This window comes from Balaenoptera acutorostrata, chromosome 2 (assembly GCF_949987535.1).
Source record: "Balaenoptera acutorostrata chromosome 2, mBalAcu1.1, whole genome shotgun sequence".
In the NCBI taxonomy this organism is placed as follows: Eukaryota; Metazoa; Chordata; class Mammalia; order Artiodactyla; family Balaenopteridae; genus Balaenoptera; species Balaenoptera acutorostrata.
Genome location: NC_080065.1, coordinates 171,626,695 through 171,645,134, shown reverse-complemented (window position 1 = coordinate 171,645,134; position 18,440 = coordinate 171,626,695). Strand labels below are relative to the sequence as shown.

Below are 18,440 nucleotides of genomic sequence, written 5' to 3'. Positions count from 1 at the left end.
CTCCCAACCACTGCGCCACCAGGGAAGCCCGGGTTATCTTATTTTCTACAAAGAAGTCAGCTGATATTCTGGTAGGAATTATGTTGAATCTATAGATCAATTTGGAGAGTACTGCCATTTTAAAAATATTAAGGTTTCCAATTCATGAGCATGGATGTCTTTCCACTATTTCTTTTTTTTTAATTAATTAATTTGGTTGCACCAGGTCTTAGTTGCGGCAGGCGGGCTCCTTAGTTGTGGCATGCAAACTCTTAGTTGCAGCATGCACGTGGGATCTAGTTCCCCAACCAGGGATTGAACCTGGGCCCCCTGCATTGGGAGCGTGGAATCTTAGCCACTGCACCACAACCAGGGAAGTCCCTCCACTATTTAATTATTCTTTAACTTCTTTAAGCAGTGTTGTAGTTTTCAGTGTATAACTTCTGCACTTACTTTGTCAAATGTATTTCTAAGTATTCTTTTGATGCAATTGTAAATGGAATTTTCTTTCTGTAAATTTTACCCAGGGCCACAGCAGTGAAAGCACCAAGTCTTAACCACTGAACCACCAGGGAACTCCCTGGAATTGTTTTCTTAATTTAATTTTTCATTGTTCATTGCTAGTGTATAGAAATACAACTGATTTTTGTGTGATCTTGTATCCCGCAACTTTGCTGAATTTGCTTAATAGCCCTGAAAGTTTTTTTTGGTCCATTCTTTTGTAGTTCCCATGTATAAGATCATGTCATCTGTGAATAGAGATTGTTTTACTTCTTCCTTTCCTATATGGATGCCTTTATATCTTTTCCTTGCCTGATCGCTCTGGCTAGAACTCCCACTACAGTGTTGGCATCCTTGTAACTTTTTTTGGCTGTGCCACATGGCTTGTGGGATCTTAGTTCCCCAACTGGGGATCGAACCCAGGCCCTCAGCAGTGAAAGCGCCAACTCCTAACCACTGGACTGCCAGGAATTCCCAACATTTTTTTAAAAAGTTACTTATATCCTTAGTAATCATTCTCCTAACTGTGAATTCCTTTAAGTTTACGTGGAAGACCATTTGTCTATGTTCCTGTAGATACTCTAATTCCAGCCAATCCATTTAAGCTGGATTCTGTAAATAAAGAACATAAAGTACATAACATCTTCTTTTGGGAATCTAACTTTATGAGTAACAGGTCAACATATTGAGTATTGAGTGTCTGCAGGGCATAGGCATTGTGGACGCATGTATCAAGTCTTTGGTCTGTAACCTGCCCACAGATACCCACTCAGGACAGATCTTCAACTTGTCCCATGGGAAGTGCCTGAGGATTTTAGCTTCTTAGATACCTACAAAGATTTGGGAGCATTTCTCTAAATAGGAGGGAAGATAGAGAGCTCACAAGTGTATCATAAATTTCCCTTATTTGCTGCCATGAAATTATTTTTGAAACAATTCCTCTCTAGAGGTAACCCCCAAGGGCCAATGACTAACTTCAGGGTAACAGAATGTGTGAATTGTTTACTACAATAGTCCCCATAAGGAAAACTATAGCCTCCTTAGAGAGACATAAGTTCCTAATTCCTTCCGATTGGAAGAGAATTTAAATGACAATACTGTTTGTCTCAAAAGAACTAAGACCACAATATTCCCCAGTATTTGAAATATACTTTGTCTAGTTTAACAATGCAAAACCAGAGGAACAAAGGGGATATTTTGGGAGAAGGAAGAATTTGCTTGCCACACTATTCATCAACCCCACTAAGGCTGAAATATGTCTTCCCTAGGGAAAGGGGATATTTGGTCCCAGGATGTATGTTCTTAGTTATCTATTGCCACATAACAATGTACTCCAAAATTTAGTGTCATAAAATTAAAGCACACTTATTATTTCACAATTTCTGGGAGTCAGGTGTGGCTTAGCTGGAATTAACAAGGCTGCAATCAAAGTGTTGGCCAAGGCTGTGGTCTCATCTGAAGGCTTGATTATGAAAGGATCTACTTTCAATGTTATTGTGTTTGCTGGCAGAACTAAGTTCCTTGCAGCTGTTGGATAGAGGGCTTTAGTCCCTTGCTGGCATTAACCAGAAGCTACGTTCAGTCCCTTGGGCCTCTCCTACATGGCAGCTTGCTTCATCAAAATGTGCAAGCTGAGAAGGCAAAAGAGAGTCCAGCTGGATGAAAGTCAGTCTTTTATAACCTAATCATGAAAGTGACATCCCATCACTTTTGCCATAATCTTTTTTTTTTTTTGCCATAATCTCTTTGTTATCAACAAGTGACTAGGTCCAGACCACACTCAAAGGGAGGAGATTAAAGAAGGGTAATCAATGGGGGCCATTTTTGAAAGCTGGCTACCAGACAATACTAGTATAAATCTAGATACAGATGCTCTTCTTACAAACGTATTAGATTCCAAGAACCTGCTTCTTCAGCCCATTTGTCTTGAAGATGAAAGGAGTAAAAGAGATGTAAGCTTTCAGTCCTGACTTGTACTTACACCAATGAGAGCAGGTTATTCCCACATGAAGTCTTTGCTGAAATAAATTCTATCAGGCATCCTTCACCAAAATAGGCTGGTTTCAACTATAGTGAAGATCTGTCAAGGCAAGAAACCTTTTCTGTTCAGTAAATGCTGAAGAGAATTTTTTAGCAGCTGGAGCAACCTCACTTGACCCATTGTCATTCATTTTGATGCCATGATGATTCCATAAGGGCTTGAATCCCTGGGACCATTAGTGGCTCATGACCGAAATTTTATCAGGAACACTTTCCACCATGCTTAGCCTCTAAGCTTTCAAATTGCCAGCCTTCTGTGTGAGTCTTAAAGTAGAAGGTATCTTGCAATGCCGCTCATTTCCTGGCCATACAGTCAGAAGTTTGTCCATGTCAACTTCATCATTAGCCTTTTCTGTTCAGTTCTCTTCACTTAGGCACAGTTTTCCTTGTTTATATGATTCATTCTTTTTTATCCCTAAAAAAATTAAATATAATACAAATATGCATAAAACATATAGTAGAGTGAATGCACAGTCAAATGCACAGTCAAGAAGCAGAATACTTTCCAGTCACGTAAGATGAAAAAGACCAGCTGTACAACACTGTGCTTATAGTTTAATAGTACTGTACAGTTAACAGTTTAAGAGGGTGGATCTCACATTGTGTTTTTTACCCCCCCCCCACACACACACACACACGTGACTCAGCAGGGCCATGCCAGGTCTTCAATTTGGAAAATAAATTTTAAAAAGAAATAGACTAACACTATACCTCAGAAACTGGCCACCCACACCATTCTCCTCATCCCTTCCTGATCACTCTCTCAAGTAACCAGTGGTAATTACCTGCTTGTTTTCCTTTATAGTCCCCACACCTCCACTGGCTCTTGCCCAGAACACATCCAAATAAAAGAAAGAAGCAGAAGCAGCGGTCCTCCTAACTCCACAGAGGACTTCGATGATGATGGATCCTCGGCTCAGACCTCCTCAGGCAACAGGTAACTGTATAGTTTTATTTCCCTAAAAACCTCAGTCTATTTTTATGTTTTAGAAATCAACATAGAAATGGAATCATCATGTATGCCTTGCTTCTTTGGTTTTCCCATTATGTATGTAAGTTTCATCTGTGTTGTTGTGTGTGGCTGTGATTTGTTCATTTTCATTATACTACGATCTATTCATTCTACCAGGTGGACATTTGGGTTGTTTTCAGCGTGGGCTCTTAGGAAGAGCACTATGCTGAACTTTCTTAAGTGTGTCATTGAGAGTTTCCGTGGACTGGAATTAGTGGGCCGTAGAGTGTGCAGAGCTTCAACTTCACCAGACAAGGCCAACCTGTATTCTAAAATGATTGAACCAACCGAGCAGTATATAAGAGCTCCTACTATCATTCCTTCTTTGACTTCCTGACTCCTTCCTCTTGAGTACTTTTATCCCATGTGCAACATTTGCATTTTCTTTCCACTTTGAAACTTTTTTAAAAAAAACACTGCCTTTTTAAAATTGCAATTGTATGGCTCTTCACACTAGGTCTTCCAGCACTCTCATTATTATTATTTTTTTTTTTAATTTATTTATTTAATTAATTAATTTATTTATTTTTGGCTGTGCTGGGTCTTCGGTTCGTGCGAGGGCTTTCTCTAGTTGCGGCAAGTGGGGGCCACTCTTCATCGCGGTGCGGGGACCGCTCTTCATCGCGGTGCGCGGGCCTTTCACTATCGCGGCCCCTCCCGTTGCGGGGCACAGGCTCCAGACGCGCAGGCTCAGCAGCTGTGGCTCACGGGCCCAGCCGCTCCGTGGCATGTGGGATCTTCCCAGACCAGGGCTCGAACCCGTGTCTCCTGCATTAGCAGGCAGATTCTCAACCACTGCGCCACCAGGGAAGCCCCCACTCTCATTATTTTAACTGTGATAGTGAATGATATTTGTAAAACACTTTGAAACTAAGCAAAAACACAGCAAAGTAAATGTTAACGAAGTAGCAGAAACCAAAATGACCCTTACAGCCATCTTGTACCTATTTGTGGCTGGCAGAATTGTAGTGCTTTATTCTGAAGCTTATTTTTGTTCTTAGCTAGCTTATGAGTTAAATATTGGCAAGAATAATGGTCAATACGTGTCATTATACATTTGTGAAGACCCATAGGATGTACAACACGAAAAGTGAACCCTAATGCAAACTATGAACTTTAGTTAATAATAATGTATCACTATTGACCCATCATTTCTAACCAATGTACCACACTCTGCAAGATGGGGGTAGTGAGGGGGTGTAAGGGAACTCTGTACTTTCTACTCAATGTTAATGTAAATTGAAAACTGCTCCCCCGAAACTATTAATTAAAAAAAGTTGCAAGCAGAATAACTTCTGCATAATGGTAAAGAAATTTCCATTTCTCTACACTTGAGGTTCTAGAGCAGGGATCAGCAAACTACTGCCTATGGGACAAATCTGGCCTGCTGTCTGTTTTTGCACAGCCTTCCAGCTACGAATGGTTTTTATAGTTTTCAAAGGTTGAAAAAAAAACCCCAAAGAACAATATTTTGTGACTTCTGAAATTTACATGAAATTCTAATTTTAGTATCCATAAAGTTTCATTGGAACACAGCCACACCCATTCATTTACACATTAATTATGGCTGCTTTTGTACTACAATGACAGAGCGACAAAGATTGGCAATGTTATAGAGATTGTATGGCCCACAAAACCTAAATATTGACTACCTGGCTCTTTACAGACAAAATCTGTTGGGAGTTCCCTGGTGGTCCAGTTGTTGGGACTCTGCCCTTCCATGGAGGGGCGTGTGGGTTCTATCCTTGGTTGGGGAACTAGGATCCCTTAAGCTGAGTGGCAAGGCCAAAAAAACAAACAAACAAAAAATGTCGATTTCTGGGTTAGAGAAGGCAGTCTTCATGGAGTCAGGAGATATGAGTTCTAAACTGTAAATGTGTGATCTTGGGTTACTCACCGTCTCTAGAACCTAACAATAAATTCCAGAATTTATAGTAACTTCATGGGCAAGTTCTTACTGGAAAGTGGGCATGGATTCAGGCCATAGCAAATCAAACACCTCCAGCTTTTCCAAAGCTGATCACGCTATATAAATTTACCCTTGCTTTCAAGAAAACACTATATAATTTTTTTAACCTGTAAAAATACTGGCAAGTATGAAAAGAAAATGAGAAATGCAGAAGAATGCTCACTGTAATACTGGTTATTATGACGGAAAAACTGGAAATGAATTAAATGTACATAATAGGAGAATGGTAAAATAAATTATGATATATCCATACCAGATAACAATACTGTATATTATCTCCAAGTTATCTCCCAATTAGGCAGATCTCCAAGTAGTCATGTGGAGTGACTTCCAAGATGTATTAAATGAAAAAAGCATATTACAAATTAACAAGTACAGAATGATGTCTTTTGTTTTATAACACAACTATTTCTATATGTAGATATACTGCTGCATAGAATAAAAAGTCTAGACCCGTGCTGTCCTACAGAAATACATTGTAAGCCATATCTGTAATTTCATATTTTCTAGTAGCCATGTTAAAAATGTAAAAGAAATAGGTAAAATTAAATTTAATAATATATTTTATTTAACTCAATGTATAAAAAATTATTTCAACATGTAATCAATACAAAAAGTTAATAGCGAGATAGTTTGCATGTTTTTCATACTATATCTTTGAAGTACAATGTGTATTTCACACACTTAAAGCACATCTCAACTTGGGCCAGCTACATTTCAAGCATTCAATAGCCACATGTGGCCAGTGGCTATCATATCAGACAGCACAGGTCTAAACACATCAAAGTGGTAACAGTGATTACTCTGGTGGGGGAGGGGAAGAATGAAGGGGGACACTTTTTCTGCTATATTCTTTTGTATTGTTCAATTTAAATTATTTCATGTAGTACTTCATTAAAAATAAATAATATATATTTTAAAAAAGTCAGAAATATATTATGTACGTCATGTTTCATTCTTTGTTTTTTTTTTTTTTTTTGGCCATGCCACGCGGCATGTGGGATCGTAGTTCCTCCATCAGGGATTGAACCCACACCTTCGGCAGTAAAAGCCTGGAGTCCTAACCACTGGACTGCCAGGGAATTCCCTGGATAAACATTTTCTGAGTTTGAGCTGTCCGTGAGGAGTTAGGATATGCATTATGGAAGATAAAAAGAATGAGACATTGTTGTCCTACAAGATTTTTGGAGAAAGCTTTTGGAACTGCCTTTACAGCTCGCAAATTCTCTTCAGGTTGGATCTGACTTCTAGCCATAGCCAAAAGCCCTCTAGTTGGGTCCAGTAAATCAACTAGGTATTACGGCGTTGTCTAAAATGAAGTGTGACAAAAGATTTTATTATGTGACTTGCAAACTGGCAGCTCCAAATGCTTCCCAAAATATTTATTTTCAGCAACAACAATAAATTAAGTAGATAATGCAACAAGACGACTATGGGTAAGCTCAGCTTTATATGGATACCTTCTTGGGACTTCCCTGGCGGTGCAGCAGTTAGGAATCCGCCTGCCAATTCAGGGGACATGGGTTCAATCCCTGGTCAGGGACGATCCCACATGCCGAGAAGCAACTAAGCCCGTGCAGCACAACTACTGAGCCTGCGCTCTAGAGCCCAGGAGCCACAACCACTGAGTCCGCGTGCCACAACTACTGAAGCCCACGTGCCTAGAGCCCGTGGTCCGCAATAAGAGAAGCCACCGCAATGAGAAGCCCGTGCACCACAATGAAGAGCAGCCCCCGCTCGCTGCAACTAGAGAAAGCCCGTGTGCAGCAACGAAGACCCAATGCAGCCAAAAATAAATAAATAAATAAATAAATAAAATAAAGGGTAAAAGTCTTTAGTTTGCTCAGGACCTATCAGTAATTTATGATTGCCCTTAGTGAAGAGCGAGCAAACCATGATAGGGACAAAACTATTTGACTGCTATCCTAGTGTATCAATATGTTCCGAAAGAAGTGACCATCAGGAATTTTTTTAATTACCTAGACTTTTTAGAAGAACTGAGCTTGCTATTTTTAAAAGATGGGACTTAAAATGCTAAAAGAGTGACGATAAGGGCAAAAGGGGAAAAAGGAGGTTATGGTTCCCCATTTGAAAAATTTAACAGGATTGTCATTTTAAACTGTAAGCAACCTAAGCCTAATCTCTTCGTTTTATGGAGCTGGCTTGTGGTTTGAATCTTAAGGATGAGAAGGAGGTCAGCTGTGGGAAAACTGGAGGCAGAGTGCCCTAGGCACGAAGTCCAGCACCTTCCAGTCTTTAGATCCCAGTGGCTGGCCAGCCAACCAAGAAAGGTGCCGCCCCAGCCTTGCTGACAGCCTGGTCTCACCTCCTTTCCCTCACACCAGCGCCCCCATCGCAGCTCTCTCCCTTAATGTTCCAGCACCGCCCCACTCCAGCCTCCTTCAACACCCTGCAGCCTCCCCTCAGCGCGGCCTCCCTCAGACAGTGTCTCTTCTCCGCCTCTGCCATCAGTCTTTGGAGTCTCTCCTCACTGTCCTCCTTCTCTTTGAGGGTCTATCATCAGTCCCTTCCTAAATTTGTGGACGTCTCCCTCTGCCTTCAGATCTTTTCCCTCAGGCCCAATTTTCAGTCTCCCTCGGTCCCGTCCCTCAGTCTGTAGGTAGACCCCCCCTCACTCAGTCTGAGGTGTCTCCCCTCTTGGTCTGCGGGGTCCCCTCTCTCGGTTTGAGTGCCTCCCCAGTCTGTCTGCGCGGTCCCCACCCTCGTTCTGCGGGGTCCCTTCCCTCGGTCTGAGTGTCTCCCCTCTCGGTCTGCGGGGTCCCCTCCCTCTGAGGTGTCTCCTCCCTCGGTCTGCGGTGTCCCTTCTGTCCGACGACGTGGTCCCCTCCCTCGGGTCTGCAAGATCTTTCCTCAGTCCCCACCCTTGGTCAGAGAGGGGGGGGGTTCTCATCTTCCCGCTGGCCGCGAGCACCGGCTTTCTCCACTCACCTCCCGGCCGCCAGCTCTCTTGAGCTCGCTCTCGCCGGGAACGGTCTCGGGCGCGCACGCCGGGCGGCGACAGAGGGTGACCGCGCGCGCAGCGTGCGCGGTGACGTCAGTGCGCTGGCGGCGGCGGCGGCGGCGGCGGCGGCGGTAGGGCTGTTTGTTCTGCTCTCCCGCAACCGAAGAGCCGAAGCGGTGGCTGCGGCAGCGGCGGCTGCCGGCAGTGCCCGCGGGCAAGCGGGGCCTGTGAGCGCGGCGGAGCGGCGGGCGGGCCCCGGCGCCGCGCAGGCACCCCGAAGAGGAGGGGGCGGCGGCGGCTGGCGGCCGGCGGCCGGCGGGGGCGGCGTGCGGCCTAGCGTCTCAGGTGAGGACCGGTGCCCTTCGGGGCGGCGGACGGCGCGGGGCAGCCGGCGGGGCTCCGCGGCGCGGCCCGCGTAACCTGCATTGCGTAATGGGGCCGGTGCGCCAGCACCTACGCCATCGGCGCGGCGCGGGGGCGGGGAGGCCGGGGCGACGCGGGCTCGGGCCTGCGGGCCTCCCGCGTCCCCGCGCCGTTCGCGCCTGGCCAAGGCCGCCTGCGCCGTTGGCGGCAGGGCGCCTCGCGGGCGCCCCGCCGTTGGCGCAGCCGCCCCCCGGCTCCGGCGGGGCTGCAGGGCAGGGGCGCGGGTGGGGGGCGCGGGCGCAGCGGCGGGGCGGGGGGCCGGGGGCGGGCGGGGGGCGGGCCGAGGCGCCCGGCACTTCCTGTCGCCGCCATTTTGTCAAGTGAGGAGGAGGAGGAGGAGGAGGAGGAAGCGGCCGCCGCGGACTCCGCGGCGCGCCTGGCCCCGGTAAGTCCGAGCCCGGCGTGGTGGTCACAGGCGCCGCTGTCCCCGGCCGCAGTCCCCGGGGCGGGCTTGGCCCCGGCCCGGGCGCTCACGTGGGGCGGGCCCAACGCGCTCCCTGGTGCCTTGGTCCTCTTGTCCAGGCCGGGGCAGCGCGCCCCCGCCCTCATTTCCTCATCTTCCGGGCTGTCCCCGGAGCTCTGCAGAGAACGGGGTTGGTCCCCAGGTGGAGGGAGGAGGCTGCCGCTGCACACCTGCCCGGAGACAGGTTCTTGGGGGCGGGAGCGGTGCTCTGAGGGGCCAGCCTGGCCCCCTTTACCCACCCACTCCCGGCCTGGCAGCCCCTCACTGGGCGCTTTGTTTTGCTCGGTCGGTGCTCGCTGACGTCCGCCACGGTCTCGTCTATTTGCAGTCTTGTGCGTGGTGGTGGTATGGGGTGGGGATGTGGGGGAGTTGTGATTCAGCGAAATAAAATGACCCCCCCCCCCTCCAAAACGGAAATAACACAACTTCACCCGACTGAGATACTCCTAAGGCCCAGCCTTGGATGAAGATGGGAAATCCCACTTTGGTGTAGTGAGCAGTATAAATACTTCTGTTCAGGCCCGTGGATGAGTCATGTTCTTTTGCTGAGTGACCTCTCTTTTACTCAAGATCACGCATTGTTTTCTGAAGTGTTGTTTTTGTTTGTTTACTCATTTAATGTTTTGTGCAGCCTCGTGCGGTGTATGGTCTTGGCCCTTGGGTTACCTTCTGTGTGTGTGCTGGATGCAAGAAGTGACCTCTTGGAGAAGTGAATGAGAATTGAAGTGTCTTTGCTTACCTTCGAGAGGGCTCTACGTGTTCGTGTTTACAGAAACTGTCTCAGTGTACCTCTAAGCCAGTGGCTCTTTGGTGCTGTAATAATGTTTGGGAGATTTTTATGAATGGGGCTGTCAGGTTCCTTAAGTTGTTAGTTCTTGGAATTTAGTCCTTGGAGGTTGTAAAGAAAGCGATACCCAGTAGGATTTATGAATATGTTACCAGTTTCGAGAAGTTTTTGGATGGCACAGTCTGTTTTATGACTTTGTCAGTAATATGATAAAACTTTATTTTCGGTTTAACTTGGATGGGATTTATCTTTCCACCAAGGCATTGTAGATAACTAACCCCTTCTCCCCCAAATCTTCAACCTGGGGAAAAAAACCTCTCCGATGATTTCCCTCAACCAAATCGAGAAAAGCCTGATCTAAAACAGTGCATTGCTTCTCTGTTATCTGCCATACCCCTTAACCTTAGTAGGAAACAAAGTATCTAAGGGTTCAAGCTGTGGAGTGAGTTAGTCTCTTAAGATGGTTTTAGTTGGTCTTAACCTGAGGAGATGAGCCCACATGTGTGAATCTTGCTAGAATTCAGCCCCAGCCAATTGCTGAAGATAAGGAATTTTGCCTACAGGTGAAAGTTAGAACATGAAAGTGGCTGCATTTTAAGGGTGGGTTGGCTGTTCTCAGGTGTCTATGTGGTTACCTTCCCTTCCTGGGATAGAGATGAGAAAAATTACCTAAGAATTGCAAGAGAATCATTGGCCACTTTGTAAAATTTCCACTAGATTATTGAATTGTTCAGAGGAATTTAGACTTTGTTTCCAAAAGTTACCTTTTTGAGCCAGTTGTTGTGATCTTTGTACTAAGTTGCACTTTTGCTTTTGGAGGTGGAGGGGATGCAGTATTTTCATGTTACACAATTCAGGTTATTGAATGACTTGAGATTTATGAATTCTGGAAGGAGATTGGAGGGTTGTTTTTTTTTTTTTAACTTTCAGTAAAACCATTTCGTACCAATGATTTGAAGACCCTGGGCTGTTAAATCTGCTCTGACAACCCGCTGTCGTTATCTGTAATGATTGTGTGGATGTGAAATGTTTCAAATTCTGATTTTGAATAAAATCGTAAAGTTGACACGTTTGTCTTTGTGTTCTTGGCAAATCTATAAAAAGGAGAGAAAAGCTTGTCATTGAGAATAGTTTCAATGTTTCAGTTAATGTTTAATAAATCTGTGATTTTTAGTGTTTTGAAAAGACTGAACATTTGCAAGGTGAGAATTGTGGGGATTCTTTGCTGATGCTGGCATTTTATTTAATTCATAAGACATGAGTTTGTAAAAAAATAACATTTCCTTAAATTATTATTATTGTTTTTACTAGACTGTAAGTTCCGTGAGGGCAGGGTTTTGTTTGCTTGGCTTTGTCTATTTTTATTCTCTAGTGTATTCTCAGCACCTTAGAAGAGCAGCTAAAATATTCCTTGAGTGAATAAACTGGAGAGGATAATTTAGGAAGAATTCGGCATGCCCATAATATCAAGTGCAAGTAATTCCTTTTAAATCAGTAAAATATTAACAGTGGGCATAATTGGTCAGTAGTGACTTAACAGGAGACGTGAATTTTTTTTTTTAATTCATTTATTTTATTTATTTTTGGCTGCACTGGGTCTTTGTTGCTGCGTGTGGGCTTTCACTAGTTGCGGCGAGCGGGTGCTACTCTTCATTGTGGTGCGCGGGCTTCTCATTGCGGTGGCTTCTCTTGTTGCCGAGCACGGGCTCTAGGCATGTAGGCTCAGTAGTTGTGGCACACGGGCTTAGTTGCTCCGCGGCATGTGGGATCTTCCCGGACCCGGGCTCGAACCCGTGTCGCCTGCATTGGCAGGCGGATTCTTAACCACTGAGCCACCAAGGAAGCCCAGGAGACGTGAATTTTATCTAAGGTAATGTTAAGATCCCTAATTGCAGTAAACTTACTAGTAGTCCAAGCAGCGTGGCATGCAGTTGCTTCTGTGCAGTGTGTACTGTGTGTCTCCCACTTAGCAGTTTGAAGTGTAGTGAGTGGGTTTGGGCTGTGGTTCAATCCTGATCTGGGAAAAGTATTTTAAGAGGAAGATGAAGTGGGTAATAAACAAGTATGGGTAGCATTTCTTAATGTGGATCTCATTTTGTCAGTAAAAAGGTTTTGTTTCTTGTTTAAAAACGTTGAGCCCTTTCTAATATTCTGATTTCATGTGATTTGCCAATCCATGGTAACAAATTAGTTCCTGAGCTTCTACTATGTGTAAGGGAAGACAAAAAGATATTTGCACAATGACTTTCTGTGGTACATGTATTCTTTCTTAATGTATCTATCTTTTCCAAATATTTATTGAATATAAATTATATTTTGAGTATTATACTAATATTGTAAAACCTTATCTTTTTTTAGTGTTTTTATAACAAGCTTATTGAGATATAATTCACAAATGATAGTTCACCAATTTAAAGCCTACAAATCAGTGGTTTTTAGTATGTTCAGAGTGGTGCAGCCACCACCACAACCAATTTTAGAACATTTTCATCCCTCCAAAAAGAAATCCCTATTCATTAGCAGTCACGTTCCATCCCCCCAATCCCTGGCAACCACCGATTTACTCTGTCTCTATAAATCTGCCTATTCTGGATATTTCAGGAATCATACGATACATAACCTTTTGTGGCTGGCTCCTTTTACTTGGTATAATGTTTTTAAGGTTTGTGCTGTAGCATGAATCAGTATTTCATTTCTCTTATAACTAAGTAATATTCCATTGTATGGATGGGTATGTCACATTTTATTTATTCAGTTGATGGATATTCGGGTTTACACTTTTTTGGGTATTGTGAATGGTGCTGCTATGAACATTCATGTACAAATTTTTGTGTGGACATTTGTATTAATTTCTCTTGGATGGATATCTAGGAGTGGAATTGCTAGGTCATGGTACTTAACTTTTTGAGAATGCGCAATGACTTTTTAACTGCAGTGATTTTTCTAGTACTTTGATGGAGGGATTAAAAAAAAGAAAACTTAATGGAATGTGGTGTAGCCATTTAAAAGAATGAGGAAATGGAAGTGCAAGGATGTCAGAATGTTGACATGTAGTACAGTCTGCACGGTTTTTGTTTTTTTTTTTTTTAAATTATGTATTTTTGGCTGTGTAGGGTCTTCGTTTCTGTGCGAGGGCTTTCTCTAGTTGCGGCGAGCGGGGGCCACTCTTCATCGTGGTGCGCGGGCCTCTCACTGTCGTGGCCTCTTGTGGAGCACAAGCTCCAGATGTGCAGGCTCAGTAGTTGTGGCTCACGGGCCTAGTTGCTCCACGGCATGTGGGATCTTCCCAGACCAGGGCTCGAACCCGTGTCCCCTGCATTGGCAGGCAGATTCTCAACCACTGCGCCACGAGGGAAGCCCTGCACGATTTGATCCCCAGTTGGTTTTTTGAATTGTACATTGTTAGAGAATAGTTTGAAATGCTGGTGAGGCACAGAAAACAGTCTGGAAGTTGCACCTCAAACTCGTGCCATTGTTATAAAGGTTAATTTTAAAAACAATTTTTTTTTTCCAGTCCAAGCAGGCTATAACTGATTAAACTTGATTAAACTGCATCCACATGTCCTAGCATAAATCATGGGATGTATTCCATTCTAAAGAAATAGATGGAGAGTGAGTCCAGTGTCAAAGATAGGGCAGAGCAGCCATCTGTCCTGTTCTTGACCAAATCCTGAGGGGGAATAGCACTGGTTGATCCACATCATTTGCAAAAGAGATTGTATGGGTTTTTCTCTTTAAACAAAAGTAGTGCACGGTCATTTTTTAAAATTTGGAAAACACAGTGTTAAGGTGATGTTAAGTGTTAAAAATTATTGTTACCTAACCCCATTTTTGTGCCAGTCTTTTTCTACGTGAGTAACAAAATTGGATTGTGTTGTTAATTTTTCAAAAAATATTACACTGTGAACATTTCCAAAATACTCTTATTTTAAATGGTTGCCTGGAATTCTATTATGTTAATGTACCATAATTTAATTCTGCTCTTTGTGGACATGATTTTCAAGTTTTCTCTTTTTTTCATATCTAGAAGTGGAATCACCAGACCAAAGGGTGTGTGTTTTTGGAAAGTTGATACAAATTAGTTTTCTAGAAAAGTTCCATGAATTTCCCTTTCTCCAGTCTAAGCTTGATAGCATCTTGTTTATAAGGGTGGGGTTTTTAACAGTTTCCACCCCCCGCCCCCACAAATAGTAACTGTGTAAAAACAAAGTGTGGTTTTGAGTGTGTTCTGAAGCTTTCTGAGAAGAAGAGCCTCCGCGATCTTGCTGTTTGACCTTTCTACTCTTCTGCCCAGAGTTGGACTTTGTTTCCTGAAATCAAGTCGCAGAATTCCTGACTCTGTGATAGAAGTCCAATGTTATTTGAATGCTCTGGGGAGGGCTTGAACAGCCTCTTGGCAGTCCAGTCCTGTGTCATTTTTGCTGCCCTGCTCCAAAGACTGATACCACCAGTGTGGCACAGTTACACCCCAGTTTGAATCCTGGCCCTCCTGTCTGCTTTGTGACCTTCGCCTGTCACTCAGCCTTCCGCAAACTTCATTTTTCCATCTTTCAGTTGAGGATAAAATGAGTCAGTGCTCTCTCAAGATTAGCTACTTATTTGCTGTTATTTTCCAGGGTGAAGAATAGAAGTGGGAAGAGGTAGCCAGGTATTATAAAGTAGAGCAGTTGAGGGTAGGAAGGTGGACCAGCTGACATGCCTGGAAACCATGTCACCAGGTGATACCAAGATCAGCCAGGTGCCTTTCAGATCCCCCTCTATGTTGCGTTTTCCTTCAAGTAAACTGTGAGTAGAGGTCAGTGGGAGAGGTGATTTAAAGTAGGGGTTGGTTTTTCTAGGTGAGGATTTGTTTATCTGATAATGAGATTAAAAGTGGTGGTAATGGGACTAATGGAAATTCAGCAAGCTTTGGGGGTGCCCACCCTGGGATGTTGTTGGCTGCAGAGTTTGGAGAAATGATCTATCAGGGGAAGGTGGTCCAGTATATCCTCAGGCCTAAGATGTAACTTAACCGTTTTATTAAAACCTGGTTGTCTGAACAAAGGCAACAGTCAATGGAAGTTGCTGATGGAGGAAGTTTTTGCGGAGCACAAGGGTAGCAGCTCTCCATACCTTCCCTGCTTCTTTTGGCCCTAAATTAAATTGTGTTGACATCTGGACTTGTTGAAAGGATTCTGGTCTCTAGGAAGGTTTGTATCACAAGTCAGGGTCTCCCGGGAAAGGAGGCAGGCAGTTGGATGATGAGCCAGGAAAGTGGAGTGTCTGGCTGGGAGGCTGAGTTCTTGCTGGTGGACTTTGGGCCTGTTGACCAGAAGAACCGTTAGTCGATGCCAGTCACCATTACTAGGGGCCATCAGTATCCAGGTCCATGTGGAATGCCTTTAGTTTGTGTTAAACCCAACTGGAGAATTTATTTCTTTCAGAAATTGGTCAAATCTGAGCATTTAACTGGAAATTAAGAGTACCTAAATGAATATGCTGTTTCTTCTTTTTGATCTGTGACATACTTACAAATAAAGGCTTTTTTAAGCTCACTCTAGGTGTAGGGTATTCTGTGATCTTTTTCTTGACAAGTGTTGGCCTGTTCTGCTCAGTGTAGGAAGTTCCAGGACTCTGGGCTGTGGCTAGCAGAGTTGGTTGGGCTTGGGTGGAGCTGTGTACTGAGAACTGCGGAGTCCATGTCAGGGATCAGTCCAGGCCCGCTCCCTTCTGGCCTTGACCTCGACCTCAGGCAAGTTACATAATCTCCCTAAACCTCAGTTTCCTCATGTGTAAAATGGGATCTGTATGAATAAGCATTGACTGAGTAGACAACAGGTGGGGGTGCCTGGCCTCTGTGTTATATTCAGATTGGGGGAAGGTAGGGGAGTCTCTGACCTGTATTATATTTGATTGGTGGGAGGGTGCTGCTTTTGCTCTGCATAAAGGATTTCTAGAAAAGCCGTCCAGGCCTCACTTTGCCTGTGGTCACTTCTCTTGTTTTGGTGTCCCCTAAAGGCTGAAACTCCGTATTTGTTCCTAGTTGCTGTTACGCCAAGAGACACTGGTACACTGTGGAAGCAGTGCCAGGGAGAGGTGTTGGGCTTGGTATTATGTAATTTCTAGAAACAGGAATTAGTAATATCCGTGTCCTTGTGTGTGACTAACGTCCCCAGTTGTCCTATCCCAGGCAATACCACGTACACGCTTGCGGGCGAATTGGCCTTTGAGATTGTTTCGTGTAAGTGAGATAAATTTGGGGATTTTACACTTAAAACATTTTCCGCTATGTTTGAGGAAGCGTACGTTTCAGGTGAGCAGATCGTTATTGTGAGGGTTGAAACAGGCAGACTGCATGGAGTGTGGAACCTGCCAGTGCAAGTTGTGTGTGTGCATGTGTGTGGGTGCATGCGTGTGTGTGCACACACAAGAGGGAGAGAAGGAAGGAACTGGGCTGGACACATTGCATCTGCTGTATACCTTCCTTGGACCAGTCACATATCCTCCCAAGCCTCAGTTTCTCACGTGTAGAATGAGAGAATAGGTTTGGGCTCCAGAGAACTTTCACCACGATCTAGATTTTAAGAGAGAGTAATTCTTATTTTATATCTGTGTTTTTCACACTCTGGGTAATGAAATGAATTTAGTAGGTTGCAGTCATTGTTTCAGGGGGGAGAAAAAGGAAATGTCAAAGGGTGTTACACATTCTAAGGGTATCCCATAAAACCTTTGCTGTGATTTTATGTACTGTGTACATGACAAAATCTGTTTCTTACTGTGAATCTTGTCAGACTAGTGTGAAATAACTTCGTTTTAGATACCTGTCAATGGTAGCTGTGGGTACCCTGAAAACTTTTTTTTTTTTTAATTTATTTATTTATTTATTTATGGCTGTGTTGGGTCTTCGTTTCTGTGCGAGGGCTTTCTCTAGTTGTGGCAAGCGGGGGCCACTCTTCATCGCGGGCCTCTCCTGTTGCGGAGCACAGGCTCCAGACGCGCAGGCTCAGTAATTGTGGCCCACGGGCCCAGCCGCTCCGCGGCATGTGGGATCTTCCCAGGCCAGGGCTCGAACCCGTGTCCCCTGCATTGGCAGGCAGATTCTCAACCACTGCGCCACCAGGGAAGCCCCAGCCCTGAAAACTTTTAAAAAATTTTTTTTTGGTGGCCATTTTGCAATCTATTTCTTCATCACTTGCCCAAGGGTGACCGTCCTGGCTATGCTTTCTAGTAGCGAGTGAAGTGCATTGATCTTTTTTATTTTGGCCGAGTTGGGTCCTCGTTGCTGCACGTGGGCTTTCTCTAGTTGCGGCGAGCGGGGGCTAATCTTTGTTGCGGTGTGTGGGCTTCTCATTGTGGTGGCTTCTCTTGTTGCAGAGCATGGGCTCTAGGGTGCGTGGGCTTCAGTAGTTGTGACTTGCGGGCTCTAGAGCTCAGGCTCAGTAGCTGTGGCCCACGGGCTTAGTTGCTCTGTGGCATGTGGGATCTTCCTGGACCAGGGATCAAACCCGTGTCCCCTGAATTGGCAGGCAGATTTTCAACCACTGCACCACCAGGGAAGTCCTGCATTGATCTTCAGTTTCTTTTTTTTCTAGAAGCACTTTGGAGGGTAGAGTGGGATGGGGAAATTGAGGAAGCACGTAGTGGTGAGGGTTGTCAGTAGTTTGCAACAAGCAAAACAAGAAGTATGTAAAGAGTATTTTGTGTGTGTATGTGTAAGGCAAGTTACTTGTCTTTTACTCTCAGGTGGTGTCTTCCCAAGTTTTTAGTGAAGATGTCAGTTTTAAAGGAAATGGCTGTATTGGTTAGGTCTCTCCGGTGAAAATACTAAGCATAAACAGGTTGAAATGAAAGGGAATTTGTTGGTTGATGTGATAAGTCTGGAGTGGGCCTTGAGCACAGCTGAATTCAGGGGCTCAAATAGGGACATCAGAGCTGTTCTCTATCTCTGATATCCTGACCTCAAGGTCAAGAGTGATTCTTCCCCAGTAGTGCTCTCTAATGATGGAAAACTCTGGCTTGGGTCATTGCCTGTCCCTGACCATGTGCAGAGTGGGAATGCCGAACCACCTCGCCTCAAACGTGGCACGTTTATCCCATCTCTGCCCTCCACTTGCTCACCTCAAGTGGTAGCCGCAGCAGCATCTTGCTCACCATTATGAGTCATTCTAGATGGGATAATTTTTGTCAAACAGCCTATAGTTTACACTGGAAGTCGAGTGTACCCCCTAACTTGAAGCAAGAAGTTTTGGATGGCTGAAAGGGAAGCTAATTTACCATACTTGATCTTAAACCAGAGTTAGGTGAAATCAGCTTAGAATGAGTTAC

The 18,440-nt window shown here is 44.5% G+C and overlaps 2 protein-coding genes across 5 annotated transcripts in view; one reads left to right on the top strand and one right to left on the bottom strand.

Moving 5' to 3' along the window:
• Positions 1–116: 116 nt before the first annotated feature.
• On the bottom strand, positions 117–18,269 carry LOC130707225 (skin secretory protein xP2-like). Its single transcript, XM_057540449.1, has 4 exons — positions 18,234–18,269; positions 9,284–9,519; positions 8,451–9,185; positions 117–2,935 (listed from the first exon to the last, which is right to left on the bottom strand). The coding sequence occupies exons 1-4, from the start codon at positions 18,267–18,269 to the stop codon at positions 2,920–2,922; spliced, it is 1,023 nt and encodes a 340-aa protein (XP_057396432.1). The 3' UTR covers positions 117–2,919.
• The window catches only part of BRD4 (bromodomain containing 4), an 81,814-nt gene continuing 72,043 nt past the window's right edge, over positions 8,670–18,440 (top strand). For 3 of the 4 annotated variants that reach the window (XM_057538244.1, XM_057538229.1, XM_057538253.1), the window contains exon 1: positions 8,670–8,808. The gene's annotated coding sequence lies outside the window, so the exon portion shown is untranslated. Of the gene's footprint in view, positions 8,809–9,174; positions 9,272–18,440 lie in introns of those variants that run through there. The other variant, XM_057538235.1, reaches the window with a different exon arrangement.